The sequence below is a fragment of the Colius striatus genome, chromosome 11, assembly GCF_028858725.1.
Source record: "Colius striatus isolate bColStr4 chromosome 11, bColStr4.1.hap1, whole genome shotgun sequence".
Classification (NCBI taxonomy): Eukaryota; Metazoa; Chordata; class Aves; order Coliiformes; family Coliidae; genus Colius; species Colius striatus.
In genome coordinates, this window is record NC_084769.1 from 6,107,875 (window position 1) to 6,134,070 (window position 26,196).

Consider the following 26,196-nt stretch of genomic DNA (forward strand, 5'->3'; position numbering starts at 1 on the left):
GAAAAAGGAAAAGTAGATAGGCCAAAGAGAAGTTTGATTTCTATAGTAACAATATAAACAAAAATACTGACAGTGCTATGAAAAACATTTAGAAATTGGAACAATAGATATTGAACTGGTATCTTCTCTTGACTAAAATGTAATCTGACAAAATGTAACTTTGCACTTTACAACAGAAGTGTGGATTTTTGTAATTTAGGGTAATTTCAAGTGGTCTTTACTTGAAAATAAAAGAAATGCAGATTGGTACTCTTTTTGCCTAATGTATTTCTATGAAAGTCTCAAGACAGGGCTAGTATTCAACTGAAGACAGCAACATGATCTTCACAGTGGTGGTTCTGTAATGCTGTGGGCTTATAGTTTTTTTTTATTAGAATTTATTATTTTTTACTTAAATTGGAAGTCAGAGGAGAGTTTTTAGTATTTTCCTTGGGCAGTAATAAATCAAGTTTGAAATAACATCTGTCTGACGGTTTTCTTAAACTTAGGAGAGGTAACAGGGATGACCTTACATCACATGAATGCTTTTGTATACCCAGTAGAATAAACAGTAGAGTAATCTTTCATCTGTCAACTCATACACATCTGAAACCACTTCTAAGTGTCTCTCACCTGAGGACATTTCCTTTGCAAACCAATGACACGCCTGACCTTTAAAGGCAGCAGGACAACAAGCCTGGTGATGTAGATACCAATGGGCACTGAAGATACCTTGTGTCTGTGATGGCGCATATGAGGAGAGTGGTTAAAAGCAAACACTTCCACCCACCCAGCAGATGAGAGTCTAAGTTTTATTAACATAAAGTATATGTAAAGTAGATCTAAAATAAAAGGTGATTCTTGCATTTCAGTCAGCTAAGTCATTTGAGTTTGCCCGAAGCATACTTTGAGAACCTGAGTATGTGTTGAAGATGTGGAGTGATTCTCATTTAAATGTTGGAGATTACCCATGTCTAAAAAATACTGATAGGCACATCTCTGTATCGAGTTCATAACTAGAAAATAACAAGCTTGTAAAGTCTTGTGAAATTCAAATGTTTTGGTAAATATGCAAATGCCTTCTGCAAGGATGTTATCTGCTGACCCACAATCACTCTAATGCAGCTACACTTTCTTACAGCTCCATAAAGCTGAACATGAACTTCCTTGAGACTTTTTCATAGTCCAGGGTTTGTAATTTTCATAGCTGATTTGACATTATCTCCTTCTTTAAACTAAGAAAGAGAAAATGTTCTTAGAATTATTACTATTTTTCAGAAGTACTGAAATACTTTTTGGTTTTGGTATCTCTTTTGCACCATAATGCAAGAACACGATCTAGCACTTCCTATTAATTGGGAATTATTGAGAATATTATGTTCTTCTATATTATGTTCTTCAGTGCAGATAGATGCTCATGAAGATGCTTGATCCAAGCCACACAAAGCTTTTTTGCAAATCTTTGTGTGGAAAATACACAGACTGTGTCTGAATATTTCTTGGTCACATTTCATGTATGTTTGTTAAGCATTTATTTCTCATTTTGTTAAACTATTCAGAATATTTTCCCAGCATTATCTCATTAATGCTCAGATATTATTGCCTTATATATAACTGATCGGTAGGTTAATTGGTTTTATAGAGATGCTTTAATATTGTCACTTAAATTTGGTTTTTAAAAGATTGAGAATTCCTTATTTTTACCCTGAATTTTTTACTGGATAAGTTTTCAAAGGTTACATTATAACTTTTTATATCTAGACTTTGATATGTAAATCGGGACAGTAAACTTGAACAAAGTCACCTGCATTTTCAGGTAATTACATTAATGCAAAAATCCATCTCAACTGAAATTGCTCCATGGAATTAGCATATCAAGAGCCTCCCTCAGAGAATAGCTTTAAATATCTCTTGTATTTTTCTGTGAAAAAAGGTTTAAGCTTGGTACGAATTGAAGCATTAAAGGAAATAGTAAATATCAACCCTTCACAGCTTATTGACAGCTGCAGAAGAGGGTTGCATTCCAAAGGAGTTAAGATGGTATAAGTGAATCAGTGATAACTTATAGATCTCTCTCCAAGGATTATGCCAGTAAACAGCTGCACTAGTTATCTAAGATAATAGAGAGACTTGGCACTTGCACTCAAGTGCTGTTTTTCATGGAAGACGATACAAAGCTGAATGATAAATAATAATACCATATAACAGGGAAAAAAAACCCTCAGGAAAACACAGGGTTTGTGTTGTACTTGGTCAGTATATTAACAGCTTGCTCCAGCCCCACTGTTCTGAAAGCTTACAAGGATCTTTAACCACTATTGTGCTATATCCATGTATAAACTCCAACGTTTGCCCTAGGGCTCAGTAAAATTCAGTGCATCTCTGTGAGTGAAAACACTTTCTAGACTGTTTTCTCTAAATAGCATTAATTTATGGTTTTGCCTTAAAGCTATAGCTCTGTATGAATGAAATTTATGTACTTAGGAGACCTCCTCTTTCTGGAACCAGCTGGTTAGGTTTCTTTAATGATCCTACTTCTACAATACAGATGGTGGTATGGTGAACCATTGCATATACTGGGCTGCTCATTTGTCAAGGAAAATGTTCTGTTTTGGCAAGTAAAAGTCTAAAATTTTTCTAGTGTTATTGTTTCCCATCAATTTTTACTTTTCTAGTAATAAATTATTAGATCGTGATATTTTAAGCAACAATAAATCATTGGTCTACTTTATTCCTCAGCAATGCCATACCAAAACCATCTGTAAATAGAGAAAATAATGCTTCACATATGGTTAGGTTATAAATTCTATATGTAATTTAGGCTTAGTGTGTTAAAATGATAAGCATTTGCATGTTGCAAAGGTGATGAGTTCCTGCTGCATGTGTAAAATTTCCTCCAGTCAAAATCAACTTTTGAGGCTGAAAGTTTTCTTGTCATCTACCATTACATCAAAATGGTTTCCAAATGCAAGCTGTTACTGCAGTTACATTCTTTTTCCTTTCTTCTTTTTGTTTTTTAAAGTAAATATTTTACCTTTAAAAGAGATTTTATGATACGTAGCAGTTCTGATCACATTTTGTCAAGCTGACGTGGTCAGTAGTTGTGTGGAGGCTTCCATACCTGAAAGGCAATCAGGCTTCAAACCCCAGTCTTTCTAGTAAGCCACAGAATGTTATATTTAGCATCAAAATGGGCTAAAATAACAGTAGAAAAATATTAATATGTTTTGTTCCTTATTCTGGATGCAAAATCATTCTTCAAAACTAACATAATCCAAATAAACTCTTAGGTAGAAGCTCGTTTAAAGTAATTTTCCTAGACAGTGTGAGAAGATGCAGAAGGCATGAGAAAAATTATGGAGTTAGGCTGAAACTAGGTGAACACAACTGAGAATTACACAGCCATAGCAGCAGCTGGTGGGTTTTATTCTAGCCTCTTACACGAGAAGGTTGCTTTCCATTTCTTCTGGTTAAGTCCTTGTTCATTTGATCTTTAATATGCATCCCACCATTGGTGGAAGTTCACTTCTGTGCAGTTGAGAAGAGTGAGAAAGGGTCAGGGTTAGTGAGCAGCCCACCTTTGTTTCAGGATATCTTTAGGATGTCACTTTATCTCATCTGCTGCTATTACCAGGTTTTTGGGAACCATCTCTCACTCTGCATGTTAACCACCATCATGTGCTTAGGAGCTTCCAAACAAAGCAATCTTACTATAAGCAGTGGGTGTTGAACAGTGCAGAGAAAGGCAAGGGTGCTGTACTGTCCATGATAGCTACTATTCTTTTAAAAGCTTGTAGGCCAGTGCCAATAACCCTTGCAGTCTCCAAAATGCTACTTGAAGATCTCCAAGTGTAAGAGCCTTCTTTACACAGGTGCCTGAATATTACCCAGATTAAAAATACAATGACACTTACCCAAAAATGTGGGTATTTGTAGATACCTTGTTCTTCACGTGAGTGTTACTTGGATAACGTCACAAAAAGAGATTGTTGCACGCAAATGCCACATTTCTTGAAATAAATTAGCTTATTTTTGTGGTATTTCTGGAAGCATATGCTGCCAGTATCATCATTTCATAACAAATAATGATGAGACATTGTTTCATTTAACTTTACAGAAATGATTATGACCCTGTTTCTAAAGAAGTCCTGTTTTGTAAATGCAGTGATTGATTTTGCAGCCTTAGTGCTCATCTACCAGAAAGTCAGAGCTCTGTATATCATAAGAATACACATTCTATGACATTTTTGCAGAATTTAAAGGTTTATATACAATGAACTATCTAAATTCACCCTTGCAGTCCTATTATTTCACCTAGAGAATGAAATGACCTTTATTTTATGATGAAAATAGTCTACAGATGCCTTGTGGTATTAGGGAACTTTGACATCTGAAGGAAACAAGTTATTCTAGGATTTTCTTTCCTTATTTTTAGTTAGACAGTTTAGTAGCATTCCATTACTGCATTTGTCAAGGAACAGATATTTTTGTTCATAATTTAATTGGATGTCATGAGAAGAAAACAGACAAACCATTGCATATGTATTTAGCTCATGCAGGTCTTGAATTTGTTACGATATGCTGCATTCATGTTACAAATAGTTGGGTATTCCTTTTTTACAGGTTTTGCTCCTCTCTACAGGCGTTATGGTGAACATTAGAGAGTATAAACTTCTATCCTTAGGACCATTTTTTAGGATCTAAGCTTTAATGATTACTTTGAAATCGTGACAGAGATACTGCAGTTTATAATTTTGAAGTCATAATCGTGCCTGGTTAACATGTGAAGCCAAATATTGCACTGACTCAAGTTTTAATGTGTGGTGGAATGTAGGAACAGATAACAACAAGGGAAGAAATACATTTTGTAAAATTTCCTCTCAATTACATACTAATATTGGCCAGAGTACAGAGGTAAAATGATGCACTGACTGTTATCTCTCCTTCTCAGACTACTGAGCAGCGATACCTCAGGATGACCTCAAACACCATTTTCACCGAGTGCTTTGTGATGGGTCATCATATCATAGTCCTGCATGGAGAATGATAACTGTTCTCCTTTTCCTTGTAAATGACTGAATGTAGCAGTATTAGTAGTTCAGGTAGTTCATGCCAAATGTGTTTTTTCTTTGGTAGCCTTAGACTTGGGAAAATAGTTTGGAGCCATTGACTTATTCTTCTGCTTTGAGAAGAACACTTGAGCAAATCACTTAGAGCTTATCTCCTACAGATGGTGTTTGTGTCTTTACAATGCAGTCTTTTAAAATATTTCTACCTAACTGTAAAAAAGTCACATGAATCTGTGACTATGCAGCTGCTGTGAAAGGTCTTTTCCAGAAATCTGACTTTCACATCTGTTCCTTTTAGTGTCCAGAATTCAAAAGACCTAGGGGCATTGCTGTTGACTGGGTTGCTGGGAATATTTACTGGACTGATCATTCCAGAATGCATTGGTTCAGCTACTATACAACTCACTGGACTAGTCTGAGATACTCCATCAATGTAGGTCAGTTGAATGGACCTAACTGTACAAGACTCCTTACGAGCATGGCAGGAGAACCGTATGCAATCGCTGTAAATCCTAAAAAGGGGTATGTATGTATTACTCTGTATCAGCATTACTCTGTTTTGGTAATTCAAACAAAAATACAAAGTAGAGTAAAAGAAAATTATTTCTACAAATGTCTAAACTTTTTCAAGTAAACTGCTTCACTTTCCTGCTCAATTTACTTCTGTATGTATCACGATTGGTTCTCTCTCATCTTTCAGGTAGGTTGAAAGGCTCATAATAATATAATATCAGATCAATGAAGTGTTTTGAGGTTTTATATAGTCATCCAGCTTATTTGTTATGTTTAATACTTTTAGGATGATGTACTGGACAGTTATTGGGGATCGTTCTCACATAGAAGAATCATCTATGGATGGTACTCTAAGGAGGATATTGGTTCAAAAGAATTTGCAAAGACCTACAGGTATACAGCTATCCATTGTTCCTCATTATATGGCAGTAGTAGTTTTGTTGGCTGAATACTGAATTCTCAGTGTGCAAAAAAAAAAAGAAAAAGCTTTTTAGAATGTATATTCTGGTTATTCATATGCAGTTGCTAATGAAATCTTCATTCTGTTTTCAAATGTACATCTTAATGTGACTTAAAGTTTTATAACAAAGCTTCACGTGATGATTCTTGAAAGCTGTACCAAAGGATTTTATATACATATTCAGTTAAAATATGATTTGATCAATAACACTGCATAAGCAAAATCAATTAAGGTAACACCAGCCAGAGTGGTGAGACATTTTTTAAGGCTGCATATGAAATCTCACAGCTTATTTTAGTTACTTTCCTGAATACACTGCAAAATAGTATAAAACAAGGTTTAGGTATTCAAAGAGGCAACAACTTTATTATCTCACTGTTTTACAGAACTGCCTTGAACCTTGACAGTACATATTGAGATCTTGTGAATTACCATTAAGACTCCACTGGCAGGATAAAAGTAATTTTTATGACAAAGGAAATTAGAAATCTAGAATGAAATATGTCTCTCCTAAATAGCAGCATCCCATCTTGAAACCACAAATGATTTGTTCATGACCTGTTTTCTCATGCAATATTTGATGTTTCTCTAGACTTAGAGTGGTAATTTATTATTGCATTGCAAATTAGGGCTTGTCCAACTTTGGTATGCATATCTATTGAAATATAAGCTTCTTTCAAGAGAATGCTCTCTGAATAATCTAAGCATCTCTGAAGCTGCCGCTGTCACAGCAACAAGTAATATTTTAACAGACTATTAAGTCCCATGTTAAGGTAGACTTCTGGTGTTGTGTATGCAAATTTCACTCATCCCTTAAAGGTAATATTTTTTCTTTTGATTTAGACTGAAATATAGCAACTTAAGAAATTACATATGTGCTAAGGAAAGCTTTGAAGAGAGGAAGCTTATGTTCTTATGTGAGGAAAAAAAGCAGAGTAGTAATAATACAAAATACATTGTTAGTAGTAAATTCAGTAAGAAGCTTGTGATTGTTCAGACTGAAAGACAACAGAATGTTGTGTTTATCAGAGTTGTTATGTATTCTTTTCTGGATTTCGTATGTAAAACATTGTCGACTTACCAGAGAAATCGTTAGGTGTAGTTCCAATTGCTAGAAGTGTGCTTTTTTGTCTTATATTATCAGTCTGGTTGATTGCCAAGGTTATGTCCTATGGAGCCAGTAAACACTGTCTTGATCATTACAGGTCATTGAACCACCTTTTTTATTATTGGACATCAGTATTTGATGTGTGTAATTTGAGTATTATTGCATTTTTTTAGGTAGCAATGATATTGAACTTACCTGAAAATGCAAATATTTACTTCTTCCCAACTGGAAACAGAATTGCAAGAACTTGCTTCCTAAAATTTTCCATGACATATTTTATACAGAAAAGCTTCATATAAACATTTAACCAGGCCTCTGCCTCCTTACAAGGATAAATGAAATGGGCATTAAGAAAATAAATGGAATTACCAAAGTGAGCGGACTTTGCAAAGAAGGAAATTCAGAAATGCCTTGCTGCTACAGTATTGCATTCTTCTGTAATGGGATGAAGCTGGAACACAAAAAGTTCCACTTAAACATGAGAAAAAACTATTTTACTGTGAGGTGAGGGAGCCCTGGCACAGGCTGCCCAGAGGGGTTGTGGAGGCTCCTTCCTTGGAGGTCTTCAAGACCCGCCTGTACACCTTCCTATGTGACCTGATCTAGGTGAACCTGCTTCTGCAGGGGGGCTGGACTAGATGATCTCTAAAGGTCCCTTCCAACCCCTACCATTCTGTGATTCTCTGATTCTACTGCCTGAAAACATTTTTCTGTCATCCTTCTGATCTTTTCTTCCTTTACTTCATGGTAGAAAGTGAACATTTATGGAGACGTTTAATTTTTTGTCGGATGTTTCACACAGATCTATGTCTTTGTAGAGGGAATGTAAAGGAGCCCAAGCCTCTGATATTTTCTCTTAAATGACACTTTACTACTATTGATTAGATGAAGTTTAAGATTTTACCTTTCCTGTTTCAAGTAAGAGAGAATGGGTGGGTTTTTTTAACATTGTGTTGTCTCTGATACTGTGAAAGATACATTGAGAATGTTATTTGTTTCTGTGATATTTAAGTATTCCTGTTAATGCAAAATGAGCTGCTTCTCAACTATTCCACCTTACAAGTACAGAGATGACACATTGTCTGTTACCAGAAATCATTCTCTCTAGCTGTGTGCCTGCATACCAGGGTTTCTTTTAAAGAGATTTTTTTAAAGCAAATGTAACCACTGGTCTGTGCATCAGTTTTCTTCAACTTCCTCTCATCTATCTATAGCTGATTAATTTATGGCCTTAAGAGGAGTATTTTTGCTGTTATGTATAATTTCTTTTGATGTATTTTTTCTGACTTACCTACTTACATAAATAGGAAGAACGAGACTTTTTCCCATTCTTATTAAAATGCACTAAAACTTCAAAAGCTCAGTATTAAATTATGTTATTGCCCAAATATTTTTTTCAGGCTGAAGCTTTTGACATGCCCTGAAATGGCAGATGAATCATTTAATGATCTTCTGTGAAACATGGGCTGTTTGATATAACTTTTTAGTTATTTCCTAGAGTCTGAGTAATCACAATGTTATGTCTTGTGTTTTCATTAATGCTCTCAGTCACTCACTCTTGTGCTTCCTTTTCATACTTACGTGAATATATTCATCTATCAGTTTTGCTGTTAAAGTCTTGCAACACTAATGTGATTTAAATAACTTGATTTTCAATTCTGTGATAATTACCACATGTGAAGTATTGGTGACTAAAAAACCCACAACTATAATAGTCATGGAAACAGGGTAATTTAGGAAGACTCTATAAAATCTGAATGCCTTGTTTTTAATGTGTGATCACACTGGTGTTACCACTTAGAAATCTATTGATGTAATAGATTTGTTGTTGTTGTTGATAGAGCAAATTATGGGATTAGATTTTATATCTAATTCTTACCTGGTGTATATCATAGAATGGTAGGTACATCCCTATCTGCTGAGGGTTTGAAAAGGTACTGACCTTGGAAGAAAACTTAAAGAAAGTAAAATACCACAGTTGTCTCAAAGGGAAGATTTAAGTGGAAGGTGTTATGTTTTGTTGTCCTTGGTTTCCAGTCTTGTTTTCTCATTGCCACCTTGTTTTATGTTCTCAAGGATATGAACAATATGAAAATGTAGAGTTACATAAAAGCACTAATTTCTTTTTTTCAGGTTTGAGATACCTAGTTGAACTTTATTTTCTTTGTAGGTCTCGTAGTTGATCAGTTCAGTCAGCGTTTGTTCTGGGCTGATTTTGAATTATCTGTTATTGGCAGTGTTCTTTTTGATGGTTCCGATTCAGTTGTGTCGGTGAGCACCAAACAAGGTATGGAGAGCTTTTATATAACATGATTTCTAGTTTGGTTTATTTGGCTAAAGTTTCACAATTCAGCAAAACTATGTAGGCAAAAAACAATGGTTATTAAGTAATATTTACTACTTTTCTTAGGTAGTAGTTCAGATATCTAAATCAATAGATAGTTAAGATAATAGTTCATATATCTAAACAGATACTGAAGATACTTTTAGCTTTAAGATAGTCTTATAATCTTATATTGCTTTAGGGGGAAAAAAGCTTTAGTGTTATGTGCAGATCTCCAGATTTCTTATGTAATCATTAGCTTGGGTATTATCAAATGCCATTGTGATTAGTATTTATGCTTGGCCTCACTTGGACCTACATAGCAACAGGAGAAACCTTGGCTAGTAAGAAATTAGAGCTGTCTGTATTGCACAGGAATTGTGTAGTTTATAGAACAGTTGATCTGAATCAATTCTAGGAGAAATAATGGGTTTGGTTTTCAGGGCTGTAAGTCATCACAGAATTCTGCTAACACAGTATGGATAAGGAAATTTCCTTGCATAAGAAAAGAGATTGTGGTTAAGCAAACCTTGTTTTTATAGAATTACATGTTGGCTTTTCAACAATTTGGTAATATATGTAACAATGAATTTTAAGTAGAAAAGAGAGGAAACGAAGTTAGAAAGTGAGGTTTTCAGAAAGGGTTACTTAGTGAGCAGTTGATAGTGGGATTTCATCAGGATGATTTTACATCTAAGACTTCTGAGTGTTTTAATCTGGAATTCAGCAGGGGTTCTGGAAGATACTAAGAAAATCTCCCATAATCCAAATTGACCAGATTTAAATCATCTTGTTATGGTTTTGTAGCATTTGATTTCATAACTTGGATCAATATACATGGGAGTAGTCATCTCAAGAAGGTTCACTTTGAGTGTAGTGACCGGACTACGACCTCCTGTAACACTGAAGCATCCCATACTGATGTCTGATGAGATTTTAAAAGACAATAACTCCTCCTCACTTCATTTACTTATAGTACTTCATGATGACTAGGCTGAAATCTATCACAAAGTTCTTACTTTGTTCTTGTGCTCAATGCTTGTGGCAGGTACAAAGTCTGAAGGTATCCTCAACTGTGTTTTAATGTGTCTGAATAGTCATTTGTATTTTAAGAATAAATGTGAGAGGATTCTTCAAGGATGAAAAAAAAAAGACACAACAGTGCTGCAGAATAGAATGCATCCACACTGTGCCAAACACAGCAGATTTGGGGTTTATAAAGGGGAAAGTGGATCGGAGAGACTTTGTTGCTTCCATACATCACATTGAATACTGAAATACAAGATCACTAAGGCAATGTCACCTTTTGTCTCCTTTCGACATTTGTAGTAACTACAAAAAATTAAAGAAACAAGACCAAAGGAAAATTAGGGGAGTTTAGAAAATGCTTTGCAATTTAATGAAATAATCATAAATTAATGAATTAGAATTCATAAATGTTTTTATTGAAGTAAAATACTGAGTACCAAGTATTTATGGAGTGGAAAAACAGGAAGAAGTAGTAAAGGCTGAGCATTGACACTAAAGAAACACAAGTGAAATATAAACCAATTATAACAGTAAGTGTGGATAATAGTAAGAACAAGGTATCACAAGGAGTGATAGATTCTATTTCTTTATGTCTTCAAATCAAGAAGAGATGCATCTCTGGCAAGGAGGTTTTAGTCAGAAGCTGTTGCCTTGTTATGTAGTTTAATGTTTGAAATTCTGGAGCCAGTTAAGGATAGGAAATCCAACTGTGATCTAATTGGCACTCGTAGCACTTAAAAACGAGGATTTGGTAGAATTTAATGTTTTGCATTGTTATAACTATGAATTGAAATAGGTGCGGTATGAAAGCCAACGTCTCGTCTATTAAGGAGCTTAAGAAATGTTTTATCAGAGTAGTGTCTTTTATGTACAACAAAATAATCTGTTTCTTCCTTATCACATACTTCTAGTTAGTGTTGTACCTAAGTATGTTCTAATTAGCTCGTTGCTGTAGGGTTTCCCTACTTTTCAATAAACAAGCAGTTTCTGAGGCTGAATTGTGTGGAAAGCTAATACAAAGCCTGAGCTTTTAGTTACCTGGACTATAGGAAAGTAGAGGAAGAGTTCCTTTTAAGATTGCTTTTTTTAAAGGCAATCTTTGTGGCTACAAAACAAGCTATCTACATAATGATGTCTTTTGGTGGTAACTGCAGTAATGCAATTGAAGTTATTATTAAAACAAAGTTGTGTGTTATTTGAATATGAATACAAATTTGATGTATGTGTTTGGCTTTTTTTTTTTAAGGTTTACTACACCCACATAGAATTGACATTTTTGAGGATTATATATATGGAGCAGGTCCTAAAAATGGCGCATTTAGAGTCCATAAATTTGGCAGGAGCCTTGTAGAATATCTCAGTGTGGATGTTGATAAAGCAAAAAGTGCCTTGATTTTTCATCGCTACAAACAAATGGACTGTGAGTAAGCATAATTACTTTAAACTCAATATTGAGCAAGTTCACCACAGGGGAGGGGAAAAAAACCCACCAAGTTGTATAAATATAAACCAAAGACTGTATAAACTGCAAATAGGTGTAGTCTTTAATTTTTTATGTAAGTTTGGCTTAGATTTTATATTGCATTTTCTCTCATTTGAAAGGGCATTGGATAAATACTTCCCTTTCATACACTTAGAAAAGAGCTGAATACAAATACCTCAGTGCCACATTAGGCTTATTACTGCATATTACCAGGAATGTTTTTGTTCTATCATGGTGTGAGTCTTTCATTACCATGTGAGTGAGTGTGTTCACTGGCTTCAGGCTGCTGAGATCCTGGAAACTGGAAGTGCATCAGAATTTTTGTATCTGGTTACTTTTTTCTAGAACATACCAAAAATTCAATATTTGTAATCTTTTGTCTTTTTAAACAGTGCCTAATCCATGCTTGGAACTGACTTGTGAATTCATTTGTTTACTCAACCCTTCTGGTGCAACATGTGCTTGTCCAGAAGGAAAGTCATTGGTGAATGGAACATGCATTGATCAGAGCCTCTTAGGTAGGTATTGAAAACTGCATGAGAACCAGAAAACAAGCAGCTGGTCAGTTTTTGTCATTGCAAAAGGCTAGGCTGTGTGCAAGTCAAGAGTTTTGTGACGTTGTTCAATATGCATACTACTTACCTGAAATGGAAATGGAATAGCCTTGATTCAGAAGAACTGTGTTTGTATTCATCACCATGGAAAAAAAAAACCTTTCAGCTGAACTTATATAAGATTGACACAAGATAATATTTTAAAGAGAATGTGTGTATTTATTGACCAAAAGAATCTGAAAAGCTCTGAAGTGTTTTGGATTGCAAACTAAACGGTAGCCATTCAGGAGAAAAAAATAACCTTTAAGACCATCAAGAAACACCTTTGCTTAAACTGCAGCAATAGTCATAAAAGCAGGAAGAGCAACACAGCAAATAATGACTTTGAAGTAACAAGCCAAAACCCCTAAGAAACAGCTGAAATATTTTTAAGTAAAATTCTTTCAGTAACATCTATAATGACTTATATGAAGGCACAGGAATCCAGACTTCGTGGTGAAAGAGATACTAAGTTCTTGCTGTAACTCAAGGGAAAAAAAAAAATCTTCTTTTCCATAGAAGATCACAGAATCATAGAATGGTAGGGTTGGAAGGGACCTTTAGAGATCATCTAGTCCAACCCCCCTGCAGAAGCAAGTTCACCTAGATCAGGTCGCATAGGAACATGTCCAGGTGGGTCTTGAAGATTATGAAGTATAAACATTAGGTGGTCAGACTGCTGGAATGAATTGTTAGCCACTTTGAAGTGTAAAAAGTGTATGGAAATCATAGGAGTTGTACTGTGTATGAGAAGTCAGAATGCATTAAGTTGTTTTTCTGATGTTCAGTTCCAGGCTCAGAAGTATAAAATCATACATATTTCGGTGAGATTCTCAGTACTTAAAATGCTCAATTTAACCATTAGTTGAATTTACTTGAAATGTCATCATTCTTTGGAGAAAATATCATGTATTTAGACTCTCTAGGCTTTAAGTTTTGAATTAACACCAACTGTGGTTTAGTGGTTCATGATGTGATATTAATAAAGCTATCTTGTCTAGCAGCATTTCTTTTTCTGTCTTAAGAACAATTTAGAGAGTAAATCAACATTAGAAAACTTGTCCTAGAAAACAAACCTTTTCACATTTTTTGCTTATGTAGGAGTACATTGTATGCAGTGTATTTACAGTACCAGCTTTTATATGTACTATACCGTGCTCTAGGATAAAGTACAGTACCTGAAAGCTTTATTATTGTATACCCTTGGCTGAGTACCTCTCACTGTGTATTTATATAATACTTATACAGCTATGAAGCAGCTTGCAGCTGGTTTACACTGGTAGGGAACAAGTGATGTCACTCAGGTAGATGTAACAGAAAACATCAGTATACTGTACCAGGTTTTTAATTCTTCAGACAAATCAGTCTAAACACTCTTGGTCTTTAGAGAGCATCCACCTTCCCTGCCCCTCAGCTCTTTATTCATCTCAGACGTACACTTGTCAAGATTTTCTCCTTGTACGGGACAACCTAAACATTTTTTCCAGTGACCCATAGTTACTACTTAGCTGTTGAAGAAAGGGCAAACAGAACATCGATTTTCACTGTTGATTGATAATCTGAGTAATGCCACAGTTTTACCAATAGGACAAAGGTTTATGCCATGGTACAGTTTTCAGGAAGGAATGTTTTGACTAGAGAGAGATCTTACGAGGCTTTTAAATTACTTCACCACTGTTTATAAGTTTTTATGGATAGACAGAAAATGCCTAGAGAAGCGTCTTTAATATATTGATAATTGTCAGTATCTCCCCACAACTGCAATATCTGTTATGCCTCTTTAAAGGGCTGCTGAATAAGTATTTCTTGGTTTTGTGATTAGGATTGTATTTCAAGTAATGTCTAGCATAGGCTTTTTGGTACATCATTTACCGTGTGTTATTTTTCTAATAGCAGATTGCAGGATTTTTTAGCCTCATAGATTCTAAATTAAGAACTGGAATAAGCTTCAGTATGATAACACACTAAAAAGTGTGTGTTTTTCCACTGTTTTGACTTGATGAAGTGGATGATAAATATTTGTCTCATGGTGACACTACACTTAAACTTTCAAGTATCAGCAGAGATTCCTGGAAAGATCAGAGCTGACCCTAAGATCAGGTTTATCATTAATGGCTGCCTGACAACCTGTTTGCTCTTAATAAGTTGCTAGTAGCTTGCAAATAAAAGACAGGTCAAATTTTTTAACTATTTCTTTCCCTATGGGAAGTTATACAATATGGGAGAAAAAAATGGGAAGTGTAATCTTCCTTTCCTTTTCTGATGAAAAGATAGAGAAATATATATTAAATATTCCAAACTGGAGCTGCTGGAGAGAGTTCAGCACAGGGCCACCAAGATGATGGAGTGGAGCATCTCCCTTCTGATGAACAGCCGAGGGAGCTGGGGCTCTTCACCTTGGAGGAAACTGAGGGGTGACCTCATTGATGTTTACAGATACGTAAAGAGTGGGTGTCAGGAGGATGGAGCCAGGCTGTTCCCAGTGATTTACAATGATAGGACAAGGGGCAACAGGTACAAGCTGGAACAAGAGGTTCCAGACAAATACAAGGAAAAACTTCTTCACTGTTCAGATGAGGGAGCACTGGAAGGGGCTGCCCAGATGGGTTGTGGAGTCTCCTTCTCTGAAGACATTCCAAACCCAGCTGGATGAGTTCCTCTGTGACCTACTGTAGGGGCCCTGCTCTGACAGGGGGTTGGACCAGATGATCTTTCAAGATCTCTTCCAACCCTTAAGATTCTGTGATGATACCGTCTTCATTATCCCAGAGCATTTTTTGGCATAGTTATGGATGTCAGTAACCCAAACCAGCTATTCCTGCCTTACATGGCTGTCAAAACCTGTGTATTGTACAAGAGAGATCTGACAGTAACCAAAGAGAAGTTCTATAGTCAGATATTTTGTTGTTGTGCAATAAAACCCTGGTGGTAAGCCAGTCTTTTGGTTTGTCTCTTAAAGGAGACATGAGTATGTGTGAAACAGATGTATTCATTGGATTTTGTACTGGTTTGATCACAGTGCAATAATCGTACAGTAGGTTACAGTGATTTTTGTACATTTAGTTTGTGTTCAAAAATACACTGCAGCTTATTTACACATCTGAAACACTTAACTGTTTAAGTCTCTTTTAGGGGATACCATTCATGTAACAATAGAATGAGATGTTCTGGTTGTTTTGTACTTGCATAGTAGCTATTTCAAGTCACATAATAAATCTTCTAGTTTCACAAACTGGTAGCAATTGTGGATATCAAGAACTAGTGCGACTAAACTGTACTTTCTGAACGATATGTAATTCAAGTTACAATAGTAAATGTTAGTATGTTGAACATTCATAATACTCTTCAGTGTCTTTAAGTGTTCTTGGTCTTTTGAAATGACTTCCATGACCTGACACCGTCAAAATGGGAGAGCCATCTGCAGTTCCCATTCGTCCTGAATAGTGCCCATAGGAGACTGTGAAGATTCTGTTTTGACAAGGCATGTGTCTCTATTCTTGTGAAAAGATGCCTTTCAATGAATAATGATTATTTTCAACATTATTATGGTGTTCTTCATTTTGGTAGCCTTGGACATGACTGTGGTGAAGATGCCTTGCACACTTTGTACAATTTATCAATCAGTCTTCCTTAAGGTTAGTGACAGGGACACGATCTCATTCTTGCTCTCTTTCTCAAAACTTCATCCCAAAACCTGACTCAGAGTCTTGTTCATTGGATTTTGGGGTATTTGGTTTTTTTTTAACAAAAGAAAATTGAGCTAAATCTTGAAATTCTGCATAATGCTGCTTCTGGCTTGATCCATTGAATTGATTTTTCTTCATAGGTCTTATGTGAGAAATTATAAATATTGAATCCTCAGTGGCTTTCTGTAAGACTCAATCCAGATTGCTTCAGACAGCTGTTTTGCCAGCATCTCTCACAACTGATGAGAGACAGCTTTTGGGTTTTTTCAAGCAGGAGTTATTATAACATATGCGTGTTGTATCATTCAGAATGTTTTCATAACAAAATGAAAGTGAGTTCCTCTGTGTTGTTAGATAAGCTTCCATCTCATTTCTCCCTCGGTGATTATGACTGACAGAACACAGTTCTTTCATTTTGTTTATTGACTATAGCAGGCCTGAATTTTTCAGTTTAGAAGCTACTCTTTAGTTTTGAAATGGGTAGGGTACCACTTCATCTTCCTGAAAGAAACCACTGGGTTTGTGTCCATTAGGTTTATTATATCTAATTGTCTGTATGACAACATAGCTAAAAATGTAGCAAGAGGATTAAAATGCAAACGCTTGCACTGGAGGAAGACAGTGTGTACCTCATCTGAGTGAGCAAGAGTAATGAACAGTTCCATATTCTGGAGCTGCACTTTGATTTTAAGAGAATATTAGTGTTCTCTTGGCTGGATGAAAAGCCTGAGAAAAATTACAAAGACTCAGATCTGACGTTGCTTCTGAACAGAGATGGAACAATTTATCATGGTGTTTCCTTCTGCACATTTCTGTGGGGGCTTGCCCACTGCACACATAGATTGCAGGCAAATCAAATGCTTTGGCTGAGGATGTAGAGATTATCTACCTTGTCTACCTTCCTCATCCACAAAATCCGCCTCAGGGAGCTGTACTGGCAAAAGCTGTGGCAATTCAATGCATGCAATCTCCTTGGGGTCTGTCCTTCTTCCAGTATTTTAGCTATCAAGTGGAACAAGGGTCACACAGAAAGCTGCTTCTGATTTGAAAAATATCTTTGGTTTACAGCAGTATCTGCTGTATTTACAAAGGGGGCTACCATTGGGATTGACCTTCCCCAGAACAGAAGAAAATGGGTTACATTACAGCAGGTGTTGGTTAGTTTTTTCTCACTGTACCTCCTTTTTTTAAACTCTTCTTTTCTATTTAAAACTGTAAGGGAAACAGATTTTTAAAAGGAAAAAAAATGTGAATGGGGGAAAAAAAGGAGAATCTGTCTTACAGCAGGCAGACAAAATTTGGGGATTACAGTGTGTTCTGATCTATCTCAGCATATGGGAAAGTGGCAGATAGTAAGAAAGGATAACGAAAGTAGAAATGCTAATAAAAGATACATGTGTGATTGAGGGAGAGGGATGGAATAGCAAAAGATTGGGCAAGTGAAGGAAAACTTAGCAGTAGAGTTCACAAAGTTTTGGTTTTGTCAGTGTTTCTTCTGTGTAAGATTTTGCTTTTAGTTAAAAGGAAGAGTCAAAGATGGAGCAAATAAGCCATAATTCCGTTAATGTTTGTCGGTTGTATGAGGAAGAAAAACATAGGAGAAACTGCAAAGCAAAGTTATTTGATTCTTTATTAAAGATACATGAAGATTGAAGCAGGCAAATCAAGGCAGCAGAAGATTAAAAAAGCAGGCTAGAAGAGAATTTATAAAATTACATGACCTGTTCCCCTTTCCTTTCTTTCATGTTACAGAGATCCAATAGCTAGGCTAAGAGTAGGATAACAAGTGAAATTATTTACTGTCATTTCAGAAGTGCAGCTGGGAGGTCACAGAGTCCCCAGTTCCAGCAAGCTCAGAGTGGTGTTGAATTGATTCCAGATAGAAACTTCACTGATTCATGGTTCTTTTTCCCCAAACTTTGTTCCAATAGTGGATACTTAGTAAAGGCGTTCCCTGCTCTTCTTTCAGAGGTCTTTATTCAGTAATTCAAATTGAAGAGTATTCAGCTTTTTGTAACAGTTCTTCTGTGTCTCTCTCCTGTATTCTTTTTCTTCCTGTCTTCTCCTATAGGACTGTTCTCTCTCCTCTCTCACACAAAGGCATCTTGATCCCCTTTTGTATGCAGTTGATGTGAATCAGCAAGAGTAATTTGATTCTTGTATTTATCTTCAGACAACAAAGCAGCAGCATTAAAACCCATATATTGTTGAAGTCTAACATACTATTTTAAGACTGGTTTATCTCTTACATCTTTCAAGCCTATTTCTTAGCTTATTTAAAGCCCAAAATTGTTGTAGTAACTTTTCTGTGTTTCATGTAAGATTTGTGTTGTAAATCTGAGAAGAAAATCGTAGTGAGTATTAATAAGCCTGTGATCAAACAAAATATTAGAGTTATGTGATTTTCAGGAACTTCTGATTTGACCATTGCATAAAGCTACAACATATATTGTATTTTAAAATTACAAGACATGAGTGTCCCAATCTTAAAAAGCCAAGTGGGTTAGAAAATGGTTACTGTGGGCAGTTTTTGACTCAGTATGTTTTCCTGAAAATATGAAGACATATATTTCTTTGTGTGGTTAGGGCAGCTTTCAGCTTTGTAGTTCATATTTTATAGTTCTGAATGTGCATTTTGGTACTATATTTTTCTCTTTAATTCATAGTCTGTCTTAATTTCCATATTTCTTTTCAAATTTTATATCTTAATACCACAGCATTGCTCTAGAAGAGAAATATAACATGTTTTTAATGTGCTATCAGAAAGCTTCATAAAAATGAGCACTTGTCTGTACTTCAGTGTTATTTATTCCATTTTTACTGAGTTCTGCTCTATAAACTCATGACTAATGATAAGTAAAACAGATAAGATAAGCAAAAGAGTAAGCAGACCCTCTTTCCAATAAGATATGCTACATTATCCATTTAAACAACTTCTATAATGAGCAAACTGGAGAATGGTTCATGGAACATCAAAGAATTTAATGAACCACCCAAATAAATAAAAGACCAGGGCACCCTCAAACTCCCAAATACAAAGCAGCTTTGCTACAGCAGATGTAAATATTCAGGGTGGATACAAAAAGTTAATTTGAGAGAAGTTCAGTTGCCTGAAAGACGATCAGTTCCCAGCAGTTTTGTTAAAAAGGCTTGATCCCAGGTTACATGTCTGTGTCATCTCAGCATTGGCCTGAACAGAGGCAGCCAGACCCTGCTGAGGAGGAATATTGACAGGCAGGAAGGAGCCAAAGCAAAGGCTGCTGCATGAGCACAGTTGTCTTACTCGACTCTGAGGTGTCGTGCTGGAGAGAACTATCCAGCTAAATTATATCCAACAGTCCTAAATTCCGCACTTAAAACACAATGTGTTTCTTTAAACATCAAAAACAAGGTTGGTGTGCCCGTGTCAGTCAATGTTAGACTGCAACAAATATAGGACGAATGGGAGCCTTGACTCTTTTTCATTAGTTGTTTAACTAAAATAGATTAATTTAGCAAGGGATCTGCAGCCTGGTGGTTACAGTACTGAAGAGTTCTCAGTGTTTGTGGTATCCCTCTTGTTAAAAGCCATGTAGGCTCCAACGCTGGATAAGTGAGGAAGCAATCTGGCATCAGAGAATTTGTATTGCTATGTGAGAAATGAAAGGCCTTATTGCTGAAAGCATGTTTTGGGCTGGAAAAGTGCTTGTCTGTTTCTTTAGGATTACAGTTATTTGGATGTTTGAGCATTGTATGCATGCTAGTCTATAATTACTTTCTTGTTGGTGTCATTGAATGATTTTATATCTTGTTGGCTGAAGTGAATAGAGATTTCTTTTTCAAAGTCTTTCCAAGAGAAACACAATTCTAATTGCAAAACAGCTTTATAGAAAGATTGAATCTGACCTAATCAGAATTTGTGTCACCTCATACCTCACTGCTAAGGCTGTGGCGCTGCTGCCGTAAGCACTCGGTGAACGCAGAGCAGCAGGCAGTATCTTCCCACTGATTTTACAGACTGAGCAGATGAGAGCAAGAATAAATCAGAAAATATGCTTTAGGAGCAAGAAGTTAGGATGCAAGTATCAATTTTTGAGGAGGATTTAAAGGCTGAATAATTTCCTTTTAAATATTTTGATGAGGATCTCACATTTACAAATATCTAAATGGTGGGTGTCAGGAGGTTGGGACATCCCTTTTTTTGATGGTATCTGGCAACAGGACAAGGGGTGTTGGGATGAAGCTGGAACATAGAAAGTTCCATTTAGACATAAGGAAAAGCTATTTTACTATTGAGGTGAGGGAGCCCTGGCACAGTCTGCCCAGGGAGGTTGTAGAGTCCCATTCCTTGGAGGTCGTCAAGACCTGCCTGGACACATTCCTGTGCGACCTGATCTAGGTGGAGCTGCTTCTGCAGGGGGATTGGACTAAATGATCTCTAAAGGTCCCTTCTAACCCCTACCGTTCTGTGATTCTATAATTTTGGATAGGGTTTAGTTAAGAAGGATGTTAGTTAATAGAGTGGAAGAAAGATTCAAAAATATCAAATGGGAAAAGGCTGAACTCACCAGAAAATTACAGGGAAGTTTTCTGAAATCCTCCAGTGTAAACCAACATTCTTTATTTCATTTCTTAAACTAACTGAATGATAGTTTCAAATAAGGATTCATACTGTTGTTACTAACCTGCATCCTAAAAGATCAACTTTCCCGTGACATCGTTTGGATCCTGCCACTCATGGGCCCCCACCTTGGTAGAATACAAGCTTCCAGCCCGGCTCTACAGGCTACTGCAGCTCTTGACAGCTTTTCAGTGCTTATGGGCTCCTAAGTGTATAATTTTCTTATAGTACTGTTAAAACAGAAGTAATAGTTTACTTTCTCCATTATGAAAAGTGATTTCCCTCCCATTGATAGAGATCTGCAGCTCCGTTTAAGATGCAAGGTTCTGTTTTGTTGGTAAGATGAAGTGGGAGTGTTGAAAACAACTCTGTGTGTCTGCTCTTGTTGCAGATGATACATGTAAATTAACCTGTGAAAATGGAGGAAAGTGCATTATAAATGAGAAGGGAGATCCCCGTTGTCACTGCTGGCCAAGCTACTCTGGTGAAAGGTGTGAAACTAACCATTGCTACAATTACTGCCAGAACGGAGGAACCTGCGGAGCCTCTCTCCTCGGTAAATACAGCTGCTCAGAAATATCTTACTGTTAACACCTGCCTTAGTTCAAATGTTTGAATCTCTTTGTTGTTTGTGATATTTTTTCCTCTTTATAACTTTATTTGCTTTGTCTGTACTGAAATGATGTGCAAAGCAGCAGTATATACCATACATATACTTTATAATCAGTAGTGCTTTTCGTTCACATATTTTGGTGGTTTAGCAGAATTCAGCTGCATCCCAGAGAAAGAAGCATATGAGTAAGTATTCACTATAAAGGTGCACAAGTTGAAGTGTAGAAATGGGGTTGTAAAGTCCATTTAAACTATGATTCTATGATACATCTGGATCAACTTCATGTATGTTGCTCTCTCTTTATCTCAATTCTCCCTCTATTTTTTTTTACGTGCATACGGAGATATTTCCGTAAATTGCAGTTGTGTGATCTCAAACTTTCACCTTTGTCTTACTGGAATTCACAAAATAGGCATTTTGCTCATCTAGTTCTCAGGAAGATTTGGTTGATCAGATCCTTTGTTTTCCTTGAAGGAACTGGAAACTGCAGCTCTTGTCTTCAAGACAAGATCATAACTGTGAAAAAGTAGATATTTGGCAGTGGATCTTTGTCCCTAACACATAAGCTGTTGTAACTTGTATAATGCAATTAATCTTCAGACTAGAGAGGGAAAGTGATAAAAAGTGCCCTAAAATCTAGTAATTCTGTGAGAAATAGGGAAGTGGAATTCTATTTTCTGCTCCAAGGAATACTTAAATATTTGATTCAAAGTAGAACAGCTGGAGAAGAGTTTGCTGTGTAATCTCTTCCTCTGAGAAGCCTATCAACTGCTGTTGATGATGGGAATCAAATTCTATGTGAAGTGACCAACATGCATCCCTGAAAGAATACCAGAACTTGATGTTTAGACGAGGAGTTTGTAACTGTTTAGCACCAACAGAGAGGGTTCCCAGTCTTGCAGAATTAGTTATCATAGTCTCTGTGCCAGAGAGGGGACGTAGATCTCTGTTTCCTCAGCACTTTGTACAACTTAATTTTAGCCTATATAATTCAGTAATTTAGCTTTACTTACTGTGCTGACTTCTCTGGAGCCTGTTCTTACTTACTAAGATGTTATGGCAAAAATCCAAGTGAATGAAAGTCTAGCAATCTTTTGTGTGCCAAACACAAGGTTTTTGGTTCAGAGTACTGGAGGTTTAATAGTATTCACAGTTAATATCACTAGTAATAACTATATATTATAAAATGAGAATTACTTGTACTTGAAGTTGATTAATTATACTTGAAACTGTTTCTGTCAGCTGGTTGAACTACATTGACAAATGATAAGCAGAGGTTTTTGTCAATGCAATGAGATCGATAATACATGTTTAGTGAGGACATGCAAGTAAAAGAAAGTCACAAGTGATTTAAGTGAGATGCAGAACTTCTTAGTCATCTGAAGAGAGGATGTTTACTCCCATATCTCTCTGGCATTTCATTGATACTTTTTTGGGGTTAACAGGCTTCATAAAATTAATAACTCAGCTCTTAGAACCCAGCTCGGTTCTGAATCCTGCAGAGACCCCAAGGTTTTGTTTAATCCTTTTCTTTTGGAATTAGCCATAGGGCTCAGTCACCTCCAGCAGCTCATGTTTTCTCTACCAGGCAGCTAACACTTGCTATGCTCACACAGATATGCTGTCATCTGAGTTGTTGGATTTTTTCTTTCCCTGTTAAATCCAGCTTCTTACATCTCTCAGCCATGCTGAAATAATGAGTGTAGTAGGTTTGGTGACCAGTGAGTAAAGGAGAGATAGATATGCACAGATTCTACAATATAGTTCTGCTAAGTTATGAAGTGTAGCCCCAGCTGCTACACCCAGAGGTCCTGGAGATGCAGATATTAGCCTTACTGCTGTTTGATCTCAAACAGGATAATGTGCCTGCACCAAAAGTGCATCAGGAGAGCAGCTTAGATGTCACTACAATCCACATCTCACTGCTCAATTGCCTGTTATTTGGGAATCTGAGCCTTTAACTGCAACTAAAGGTTACTGTACCACCCATGGAACGTGAGCCAAGACCAGAGTAGAGCTGGTTCTGATGACTCTTACTAGGCACACCTGCTAATAGAAGTATTCTTCTGCTGTGCTTTGACCACTTTCCTGGTTTAATTAAGATTTTAAGAATCATATTACAAGTTAACCAGATTTTCTATCTGCCATTTCCAGTCTTTGAGGGTAGCTGTGCCATGAAGCACGTGCTTTAACTTTCAGGTGCTGGAGATGAGGAAAGTGGAATCTCTGTCTTCTCAAAGTGACTCCATCCAGCATTCCAGATAGAATTTTCAAATTGATCAGCATCTCATCTTGCTTGCATGCCTGGGCCCTAGACTCTGTAAATATTCTATTAAGAGGAAATCTCTATTTCTTATCAGACTGTATTTTGTATCTATATCAGGCCATAAATCGTGCATTACTGAAACAAAGTAGCATGTCAGTGAGATGCCCTCTTATCCTAGTTTAATCTAAACCATGATACACTAAAGCCAATAAAAAGCATTTGCCCTTTCCAGTTAAAAATACCCCTGTGCAAAGCCTGTGTTGTATTGTCAGTGCACATTTAGCAGCAGGGGCTGCACAGGCCTTTCCCAGTTTGGACCAGGGGTGTGAAATTCAGACCAGAGCAGTGCATATTCACTTCCTTCCCCTTGTCTCAGCCTTCAAGACAGGTTCATGTGAGAGTCATTAGTGTGCATGTTACTTTATTCTTGCATGTTGCCAAATGTAGGGATAAAAAAGGTTCTGTGTTACCAGGAATTTCCAGGAACTGCTCACTTTTTCCTTTAGAAGAGAATACTTTTGCATTTCTGGAAAGTACAAAAGTACTAATTTAAAGTAAAGTCAGCACGATATTGTCTTAATTTCTTCCACTGTGCTGTTCCTGTCTGTGCATACCACCCTCCATACTGCGATGCTCACAAAAAGCAGTTATACTTTTCCCCCATTATACAATTTACTCATCAAGTTGTCCTGCTGAACCGATGCAATCAAGTTGCACATATTTTCTCAAGTCACTTTAGTTCAAAAAGATGAAGCCTTTCCCTCTGGAAGTTGCAGAAGCCATATGTGTGAGCACCAATGCAAATCCTTTCTGCAAAGTAGAACCTACCTGTGATAATTTCAGCTTGCCCTGATTGCCCTTATCGATTCTCATCTATTATCCAACTCAAAACAGCTTTGATGCTGTCAGTCTAAGGAGTGGCATTCTACATGCAAGCCCTTTGAAAAGCTTAGAGACTGCCAGTAAATTTAGCCTCGTGGGGAGAGGAGCTTCTGCAGCATCCCCACTACTGGGGAGAGTTCCTTAGGAGTCAGGGATTTTCCTTGCTGCTGGCTTCTGGCTCAGCAAACGAGGAAGAGACACCCTGAAAACAAACCTATTATCGTGTTCTGATAGAAATAACATGACACAGCATATGAAACACTCTTCTAGTGAATGTGTGTGTTCTAGTGAACGTGTAAATCCTGTTCTCTTTCACCACCTAATGTATAATAGTAACGTGATAACTAATTAAGTAAATTGGAGAGTATTACTCATTTTTTTAAAACGTGATTGTGCTAAATCTTTGCTGAATGTATGAAGTTGTAGAACCTCATTATCTACACACAAATGTTAATTTGTAAAACAAATCCCACTGGCAATTCAGGGATTATTCACTGTTGGTTTACTTGCTGCTAAGCCTTTTGGCAAATTCCTATGTGAACATTATATAGCTAGAGATTGGGGCAGCTTTAATTAAAATTTATAAGTTTATGACAGTTGTATTGAACTACAATAATTGAACAAAGAAAATGTCATCAGTTAATTAAAAGCAGACATCTGAGACATGTAATTAAAAGTTTGGGCATAATAATGAACACTTTCCAGTAAGCCAAATTAATGGGAATTTGGGAAAAAAAATAAATATTACTGTAAAAATGCAGTTCTCCTTCAGGTTCAAAGTCAAAATGATGGAGCTATAATCTACTGTATATCTTGAACACATTTTCTAGATGTAAGGAGTTCAAAAAATTAGATAAATAAGTATTAGTACTATATTTACAGTACCAAGGGTATACCTAACCACATGGAATTGTGATGTTGGTATCAAAATGAGTTAGAGAAGAAGTTAGGATACCTTTCCACTAAATTAAAATTGATGAAATAACATTAAAAAATTATATAAATATAGTAGTATTGATAGTATAGATTATAGTAGATATTATTTTATATTCTATTTTATAAGCAAATCAAGTTGATTTGGGGGTGTGATAAAGGGAGTGGAGCATCTCCCTTCTGAGGAAAGGCTGAAGGAGCTGGGGCTCTTCAGCTTGGAGAAGAAGAGACTGAGGGGTGACCTTATTAGTGTTTACAAATACATAAAGGGCAGGTATCAGGAGGATGGAGCCAGGCTGTTCTCAGTGATGGCCAATGATAGGACAAAAGGCAAAGGGGACAAGCTGGAAGATAAAAGGTTCCAAAGAAACACAAGGAAAAACTTGTGAGGGAGCACTGGAAGGGGCTGTCCAGATGGTCTGTGAAGTCTACTTCTCTGGAGACATTCCAAACCCACCTGGATGAGTTCCTGTGTAACCTACTCTAGGTGGTCCTGCTCTGGCAGGGAGTTGCACTGGATGAGCTTTCGAGGTCCCTTCCAACCCTTAGGATTCTGTGACATGCTGGTGCATACTGAAAACATTGCTAGTGAAGAACCTGTTTTCCTTGTTAATGTCCTGTCAGTCCCAGTAGTCTCAAAGGGGAAGGGTACATCTCCT

General features: G+C 36.6%; 1 protein-coding gene across 1 annotated transcript in view; it reads left to right on the forward strand.

Annotated features, from left to right (window-relative positions):
* The window catches only part of LRP1B (LDL receptor related protein 1B), a 556,160-nt gene that overhangs the window by 498,399 nt on the left and 31,565 nt on the right, over positions 1-26,196 (forward strand). The window contains exons 79-84 of the mRNA XM_062005148.1: positions 5,347-5,570; positions 5,848-5,954; positions 9,300-9,416; positions 11,728-11,901; positions 12,357-12,482; positions 21,235-21,399. Of these exons, the coding sequence (XP_061861132.1) occupies positions 5,347-5,570; positions 5,848-5,954; positions 9,300-9,416; positions 11,728-11,901; positions 12,357-12,482; positions 21,235-21,399 (913 nt within the window). The remainder of the gene's footprint in view (positions 1-5,346; positions 5,571-5,847; positions 5,955-9,299; positions 9,417-11,727; positions 11,902-12,356; positions 12,483-21,234; positions 21,400-26,196) is intronic.